Here is an 8,853-nt window from a genome sequence, read left to right on the forward strand (position 1 = left end):
AATCAGTTAAATGGGTTTCAGATGTTGCTATAGACCTTTCTATGTCAGCTCACGCGTCTACAGAAAGTGCATGGAAGAAACGGGAGCGATGGACTACACCGGCGGATGGCTTGCTAACAATTAATGTTGATGCAAGCTTCATTTCCAATACAAGGGTGCCAGGGTGCTGAAGGAGCCTAACAAGGAACCATCAAGGAATTATGACAAGGGGCCAGGCTTGGTATGGGCAGGCTACTAGTGCTCTAATCATGGAATCATTTGCGATTTCTTAGATGGCATCAAATTAGCATGTGATATTGGTCTTTCCAAGATCATCATAGAATCTGATGCGAATAGGTGGTCAATCTTTGGAGGAACAGAAGCGAAGGTAGATCAGAGATTGCATCCATCCTTCAGGAAATAGAAGAGCTTAGCAGGAATCTGGAGGTATTCCAGTTAACCTTTGCTGGTGCCAATGAACATCTTTGCGCTAAGCAAGCCTCAGAGAATAGAAGATTTTTATGGATTAATTATGTACAGAACTTCTTTGTTCCCTACTTGCTGAACGATTGTAATCCCGTTGTTTAAATGAATGAAAGCTCTCGATTTGCAAAAAAGAAAGTAGTCACACCCAGTTTCCATTACACATGCCACAAGAAGGTAGTACAAACAAATTAATGCTATACTATCACTGGCGGGAAACTGGGACAGTAAAAGCATTCCACAAGTCACATGCCGGATTTTCTATAGTAAACGCCAACAGATTATACACTGAAACATAACGCCGGTTATTATTTTACACAGCTTACACCCTACTGTTTTTCATCAGCTGGAAAATAAAATGATACACCAGGAATGGTAATGCTAAGTAATCAGCCACTTTTATACTGCTGCTACTCCCTAACACACAGATGTACTACAGTTGAAGCATTCTGAGTTCACCCACTTATTCAGAAGAACAGAAGGCCTTCTGTGGGGTCGCGAGCTATATACAGAGGGAGATGCTCATTTATTTGCTCAAGAATCCGGTCCTGGGTTGTCCTTCCTTGACAAGAAACTGAATGAACCCGCAGGATCCGAAGAGGCAGGGACACCATTTGGTTGGCCCAGACTGCCAGCTACCACTGAATCACTAACCATGTCAAAGTTTATTCGAGTGTTGATTCTCCTGCTGGTGCTGCAGGTTAGAGTGAAATGAGTGATGGCAATGTGTTGTCAACACAACTCCCATGTAGCAAGAAAAATGCCTTATATTTTTTAAGAAAGTTGACATACTAATTTAGACAATTATTTATAGCGGCCAAATCTTCAGATGGGCTCTGGTAAGCATGTGTGCTTTCGCCAATGCAAGCATAAAAACTCCTCGAACTTGGTGAAAGCAATGCATCCTTCTGTCAAGTGGAATAGAGAAGCACATGTTGCAGAGAGTTAGTTCACAAAGATACATTAATAACTTATATGTTTCACTGCACTCATACAGTCAGGGTTTTAGCAGAGACCACTTGCAAGTGGAATTGCAGTTTGTAGACCTAAATAACTCGAAGTGGCTGTTATGGCAAACACGTGTGGTTCTGGTGTTAAAGCAGACCATGCTATAGCAGACAAGAGTCTAGCAGCACCACGATGGTTCAGTTTTTTTTTCACTGGCATATGTATCTTCATGATTTTTTTTGGGAACACACCTTGACTACCCATAAGTAACTAGTAAGTCTCTGCTTTGCATGGATATAAGTAATCACTTTACTTCTGAAAACATCAAGCTTGGTGTGCTCATCACAGCCAGGACATATGCTAGTGCTGCCCATCCCTGGACTAATTTTCTGTGCTCCTTGGAGTATGTACTCCCATATTTAATATACCTCTTAACTAACTTATTATACCTCTTCATCATACTCAATATACCTTATTAATTATTCCAAGATACCTCGAAACAAGTTTTACGAAAAAATATCGTCAGTGTTATGGCGCTGCTAGAAGGAGGGCGCGAGAGGGCCGGCCGGGGGCCTTTTTGCCCACGGCCGGGCAAGAGGGAAGGGATTTCCTTCTTAATTCTTGCTTGATTAGATTGATACATTTCCTCTCTGTATATAAAAAGGTTTACCTGACTCCCAAGCAAGGCTTACTTGACCCCTAAGCAAGCGACTCTTATCTCTAATTAACCCTAAGACTAATGGGCCCATTAGGCCCATTACATACTCTAACACTACACCCCACCTAGACATGCAGCTTGTCCTCGAGCTGCAGCCTAACCAACTTATAACCATGACTGACGCAACACAAACCTAACACCTAAAAACAAGCCTTTTACATCTCGGCTTGTTTTATTATTCTCAACCTGAAATGGACTGGGACGCTTTATTTTGGACCCCTTAACAAAAAGTGGACACCATCCGCACGTCGGATGTGCACGTGTACAGCCACCTGGATCCCATGGACACCACCTGGACAAAAGGAGTGCATGTGTATGACCACCTGGAAGTGGTCGCAAGAGTGACCAGCAGAGGCGCCCTCGCGGCGGCCGGTGGCGGAATGCAGTGGTGCTACGCGGTGCGCTGCTGTCGGTGACACCATGCCTTCTCCCTGCCGGACGGCTGTTGGTTTGCACCGCACAGGGAAGAGTGGAGGGCTTGCGATGGAGAATGACGAGGAGGGGTGCGCCCCCCAACCGCCAATGTCGCGGACTTTGAGGTCGCTGCCCGCGGGGAAAACAGCGTGCCCGCCGCCCGTGGGGAAACCGCATGCCCAAGATCCCCGACACAGCGGATGAGATCGAGGTCCTTTGCGCAGCGAAGGGCAACTTGGAGGAGCGGCAGTTGCAGACCACGCATCTCCCGCACACGCCGACGCGCTAGGAGGCCGCGCGTAGCGGCCTGCAGCCACATCGCCGCCGACACGTGGCGGGTAGCGATCCAAGACGAAAGCGGTGAAGGCGACGGCGGGGACTTGATCTGCTGGATGTGGACGCCCTGGGATGACGGCGGCGCTGATGGGAACGAGGTCGTCGCAGTACCGTTGTAGGGCATCCCATACTAGGCGGTGGAGCTGACCGGCGGTGGCTGCTGCAGCTGCAGCGGCTGCTGCGGTGTCGCGCCAGGGCTGGGCGGTGTTGGCGATGGATGGCAGCTACAGCGGCCGGCGAGCGCGGCGAAGGCCGCCTGGTGCGGCGGCTGCCACTGCAGCCACGGCGGCGCGGGGGCGGCGATGGGCGGCGCAGCCGGATGCGACCCGTAGGACCCGGCCAAGAACAGGTGGATCTCCTGGACCGCCTGGGTTAGGTCCCGCAGCACCCCGGACACCTCCTCCGAGGTGAGGACGGCGGGGGCGGGCGCGACGGAGGATCCCGGCGCGAGCAGGAGCGAGGCGACGGTCGTGGTGGAGGTGACCGGCAGCGGAAGAGACGGGCTTGGCGGCGGTGAAGACATGATCGAACCGAAGCTAGTTGATACCAAATTGTTATGGCGCTGCTAGAAGGAGGGCGCGAAGAGGGAAGGGATTTCCTTCTTAATTCTTGCTTGATTAGATTGATACATCTCCTCTCTTTATATAGAGAGGTTTACTTGACTCCCAAGCAAGGCTAACTTGACCCCTAAGCAAGCGACTCTTATCTCTAATTAACCCTAAGACTAATGGGCCCATTAGGCCCATTACATACTCTAACAGTCAGAGCCCTCGGTTTATGCAGTATAAAACTGTAGTCCCTCCGTTCACAAATATAAGATGTTTTGGATATTACAAAATGGAGTACTTCCGGACTGAAATGAGTAAACAAAAACACTAAACCGTGTCTATATACATCGAATTCAGAAAACAGTTAGAGCATCTTATATTTGTGAACAGAGGGAGTAACATACAAAAAAACAGTTTAGGTGTAAATAATATTGAATATATGGTCTGAAATACAATTTTTCATGAAACTCGCTTTGGGGTATCTAGTACAACCTCTGCCAATATGTAAGACGTTTTTTGGTATTGCATAGGGCATAAAAAACGTGTTCCATTTTGTTATGGAGGGAGTAACGTTTAATGAAGTATATTAAAAATGATTTAAGGGGTATACTCAATTCATCGATGTGGTATATATATTAGGAGCGGGAGTACATACTCCCAGGAGTATCGAATCATTTTCCTAAGTTACATGTTTAACAATATATATAATAGCGGTACCACAGGTTGGAATTTCAGGCATCATTCATAACATACGTGTATGTCAGTTGAACCTAAGTTACATTAAGTGCTTATAGATGCATTGTGCAACCTCCAACAACCACTAGCTCTACACCGCAAAAAAGAACAACCATGAGCTCTGTGTTTCCTCAGTAACTACAATAAATGCTTGTCTTTTCATAGTAGTTTCATGGGCAGTTTAACTACTGCAACCTTTTCTTATATATCAACTCAATGTTATCTTTTCTGTGCCAGTAAAGAAAATCCAGTCAGGAATATAAACGTTTACTTGATGAGTTGCTTTCCACACTATGATTTGAACTGTAGGCAACTTTCCTCCACTTTTTCAAAAATGGACCTATTAGCCTGAGCATACTTAGAGTGAAGCGTCCCGCAAACAAAAGAATTAAGTGAAATGTGGTGACACAGGAAATAACAGCAGTAGGAAGTGTTACAACTTACACGCTCTTTAACAGTATAAAAGGTAGTCTGATGACCTGTATTGCTAGAATTGCCACAGTTATTGATTCAAAAGCAAAGAGTACCCTAAAATGGTCCTATGGAGAATTTAGAACAGGAACACGCTATATGGAAATATCATGCATAAACCTATCAAACTAAAGGCACACTGACAGACAGCATATATAGGTATACAGGTCAGCCTAACAATTTAAATATACTAGACGAAGAAAAACAGAAAAAAAAAAAGTAAAGCAATTGAACATGGAAATGAGCAAACACAAAAATCACACCTTGGTTTGCCGCAGAGGAGAAATATAAACATTATGGGAAGATGAGACTTTCTTTGGGGACATATCTGGTAGATTTGAGAAGGGGGATGGCTTTGGTGATCCAGAAATTTGGCCTACAATGAAGGTGATTAAAATGGTATTAGTTAATTATAAGTTAATAGACATAAGATAAAACTAAAGAGCAGAGCAAATACTATTAGGATTCTTCTTGTTGTCCGGATGAGCACCACCAGAAGGGATTAATGCCACCAAGAAAGGCTTGACTGCTGGAACAAACACCTCATTATAAAAAACAATGATGTCAACATGGTGTGATCCAAGTCCCTGACAGAAAGAAAAAGAATTGTCAGAAGAGAAGAACAACAAAGATGAAACCAGAAGTTCAGGAAAGAATTATCAGAAGAAAAGAAAAATAAAGTGAAATTTCATATTCATGTACATACTCCATTGTGATTTGTATTCACAACAAAGACACTTCTAAAAACTTCTGGTATACATTGTTGTTCCCTTCTGTAATTGTTGACAATCTCCTTGAACGTCAGTGTTAATTGAGAAACCTGTCAGAAGAGCTGTTGTCAGCAGAGAGAACTCGAAAGAAGTAATATAGAGCTAATTGGCTAGCATAAGCAAGACCTTTGCAACACCATAGAGAGAACAAAGGATAAGCTGATCAATGTGTCGGTTAAAAAATAAAGTTGTCTGTTGATCAAGAATCTGCTTGAAGATATTATAGACACGCTCTGTCTGTTCCACATGCCGAAGCCTTTCACACAGGTTCCTTATTCTAATAGCAGCCAACTTCAAGATCTACAGAAGTTCAACCCAGAATCAGAAATATGAAAACAGAACTAAATGGTCGAAAATGAAGATTAAATTACACGACCCGCACTTTGGAGAAGAAGATGTGAACCCCTACTTCAGCACATTTTTCACTCCCACCAACCAGATTGCTGACAGTGGGACTGCACAAGAAACAAGTATAAATATAACCTTCAGAAAAAATATGAATGTTTGGTTAACATAAAAATACTATGTCTGGAAACTAGTAAAAACTGAAATGTGAGACAGGCCTTGCAAATGTCGACTGGAGAGGACGCCATTTCGCTTTCAAAGTATAGCTTTGTTTTGCTGGTGGTGTCTGTGAAATTTGGTCTACCAGTGTGCTCCTCGGTTCAATGCATAATCTCTTTGGTGACCTACTGTCACCATTCTCATCTACATTGAATATGTGAAGCAATTAACAGAAGAACTTAAAACCATTGGCAGTTACGTAAGATTGCAGAACTGCTTGTTTCAAATAAAATCACAATTAGGTTCTTATGGTTATTGAACTTTGAAGATCTTGCATGATGAACACCTCAATATGCCCCATATTGGCATACCATTCACTCTGCAGGCATGTCTCAGCTAGAAGCAATCATGCTACAGTTCATATAAACAAAAATAAGGCCACCGGACTACTCTTTGAAAATTTCAGTACATGACATGTACTAGTTAATGGACCAGCTGCAGTAAGCCGAATATACTGTCATGAATAACCAAGTTTATATAGCAACCTCGGGTTTTATTGATGCATACTACTTTTTCACAATTGTAGAAAGGCTAGTTTTTAGATTCTGGGGACCATAGTCTGTCAAGCACGAACCGCCCATCCAAACTTACACTAGAAGGATCTACTACTGACATAACCCTAATTATTGAAAAGTAGAAAAAGTAAATGACAATATTCTTTATTGAGAGGGGTCGGCCCCTTTATATGGTAGACAAGACTTGACCATCCAGCCAGTAAATCTATTCAAGCTCTAATAAGATCTGGATGAGGATTCGGAGCTCTGGGGTGCTCCACCCCCCTATATGAATATTAAAAAAAAATCTAGAATTTTGGGATATCAAACCTGGGTGCCCAATCTAGCTCATGTGTATTTTTCCTAAACTGACTGGACTCTTTCTAACATAGTTGCTTAATCAACCAGGACTCTACTTAAGGGATAAGACTGATGTAAGGAGCATGAGCACTGTGCAATCAAATTGGCAGATGGACATCTCAAAATACCAAAATAGACGAAATTGATCAGAAGATGAACAATGTGCAAGTAGCAACCTCAATATCAGGACTACTCGGTTTGAAGTTTCTGAAGAGTTGGTCTCAGAAAACTTCAGATGAAGTCAAGGCCGAATAGCAATGTACCTGAATCGGCAGCCCGTTTTTTAGATGGTGTAGCTGGCAAGTCTTCAGCATGGAAATTCTGCCTTGCTACTATGTCATCAAGAGATGGCATTGATTCAACCAAAAGACCAAGGCGATTTATTTCCGGAGCAAGTGATGGCCTGGCAACAACCAGTGAATTATACAGTGATGAACCTTTCTCCCATGCCATGCTTTCCAAAAGCTGTTCTTCTAATGAATTTAAATGTCTTTTCAATTCTCTTGGAAGGCTTTCTTCATGTCTCACGAAGTTCTCAATTATCTTGCTCAAATCAAATGCAGTTAGACCAGTACTCTCCAAGACAGCAGGGAACATCATGATGACTGTCTTATGTGTTGCCAAAACCAGTTCGGCTGAACATGCAATCAAGCATCGGTGAAAACGCTCATTTGACAACAATGGAGTCAGATTATTAACATTAGTATTGAGTGATTCTGCTCTGCAAATTGCCTCCAACACCCTATAGTACAACTTGGAGGCCTCCATCTTTCTTGCTTCGGCCCATGGAATATCAAAGGCATTTGTACAATTCAGGCCCATGGAACCAGCCCAATGGCCAGAAGGCTTAGTTGGAAAAATTGCTTCCAAAATTATGCTGACCCTTTTTGTTACATCACTTGTCAAATCAGTATCACAAGACGAAAGAAATTCCTCAAGCTTAGACGAAGGCTTCTCTGGCAACGAAGATATCACCTCACGAAGCCACTTAGCAGTTGTCATGGCAGAAGTCACTGGTGTCATCTGCACTACCTTAACTGAACCACCATTGGCAGGTGATGAAGGGGAACTAGGGACAGTCAACATGTTCTTTATTGTCTTTGTAGGCGACGCTAATGTTTCAAAGACACGCTGCAAAATGAGAGGGTCAAAATCATGTGGGGAAGGAATTCAATCTAGACTACTGACAGAATTATGAATTACTGAGGATACCTTCGGGCAGCTTAGATTAGTGAAATCTCTAGAAGAGTTCTCAGCACTGATTATATTGTCATTATTGATCAAAAACCTTTTCAAATCAAGCTCCCCTTCCCAGCTAGTGGTACTACTTAGCTTCTCCAACTTCTCAAAATTTGAATGAAAACACTCCTTATCAAGGAGATCTCTGAAATAAATTAGACCATCTGCCACCATAACAACACAACACTTAAGCTAATTAAACATAGCAAAATAACCGAAACTCAATAGGTCTGTGTGCACGCGAGAGAATGGATATACGGGTCATGCCTGTATCTATTTTATCCAAAGTTTCTATTTTGCACTCTGAAGCCCTTACTGCTTTCGTGCTGAAAAACACCTCTATAGCCTTGTGGAACTTCCCCATCATTTCTTTCAAGCGGTCTTCAGAGGTATGATAGTTATGACATAACGAAGCAAGGAGATCAACACCCCTCACCGTTTGTTTTACTGAATTGGATTAGAACAGCAAAACAAAATTGTAACTATGTGTTGCATAATGACAACTAAATTAAGGAGTGTGCCTTCAAGAAATAATAACTGATATAAAGGTGGGAATATTTACTTGAGTGAGAAGAACCTTCGATTGTGAAGCTCCTAAATTTAGCAGGTACATGAATTAAAAGTATGGCCTGCCACAGATTAAACAATTTTGACAAATAAGCCCAAGAAAGGATAGAAAGGATAAGAGAAAGTGGTGGCTATTTGGGAAACTGGTCACTTGAATATAAATACCAGCTCGTATTAAAAAAAATGAACTGTACCAGCTCATATTAAAAAAAATGAACTGTACCAGC

The 8,853-nt window shown here is 42.8% G+C and overlaps 1 protein-coding gene across 1 annotated transcript in view; it reads right to left on the reverse strand.

Moving 5' to 3' along the window:
• Positions 1-643: 643 nt before the first annotated feature.
• LOC119295949 (retinoblastoma-related protein 2-like) overlaps positions 644-8,853 on the reverse strand; it is a 9,839-nt gene continuing 1,629 nt past the window's right edge. The window contains exons 7-18 of the mRNA XM_037574373.1: positions 8,622-8,753; positions 8,327-8,506; positions 8,033-8,223; positions 7,084-7,951; positions 5,966-6,110; positions 5,785-5,857; positions 5,529-5,702; positions 5,339-5,452; positions 5,090-5,219; positions 4,896-5,008; positions 1,255-1,370; positions 644-1,156 (exon numbers count right to left, since the gene is read on the reverse strand). Coding sequence (XP_037430270.1) covers positions 997-1,156; positions 1,255-1,370; positions 4,896-5,008; positions 5,090-5,219; positions 5,339-5,452; positions 5,529-5,702; positions 5,785-5,857; positions 5,966-6,110; positions 7,084-7,951; positions 8,033-8,223; positions 8,327-8,506; positions 8,622-8,753 — 2,396 coding nt within the window. The 3' untranslated portion in view covers positions 644-996. The remainder of the gene's footprint in view (positions 1,157-1,254; positions 1,371-4,895; positions 5,009-5,089; positions 5,220-5,338; positions 5,453-5,528; positions 5,703-5,784; positions 5,858-5,965; positions 6,111-7,083; positions 7,952-8,032; positions 8,224-8,326; positions 8,507-8,621; positions 8,754-8,853) is intronic.

This window comes from Triticum dicoccoides, chromosome 4B, assembly GCF_002162155.2.
Source record: "Triticum dicoccoides isolate Atlit2015 ecotype Zavitan chromosome 4B, WEW_v2.0, whole genome shotgun sequence".
NCBI classification, from domain to species: Eukaryota; Viridiplantae; Streptophyta; class Magnoliopsida; order Poales; family Poaceae; genus Triticum; species Triticum dicoccoides.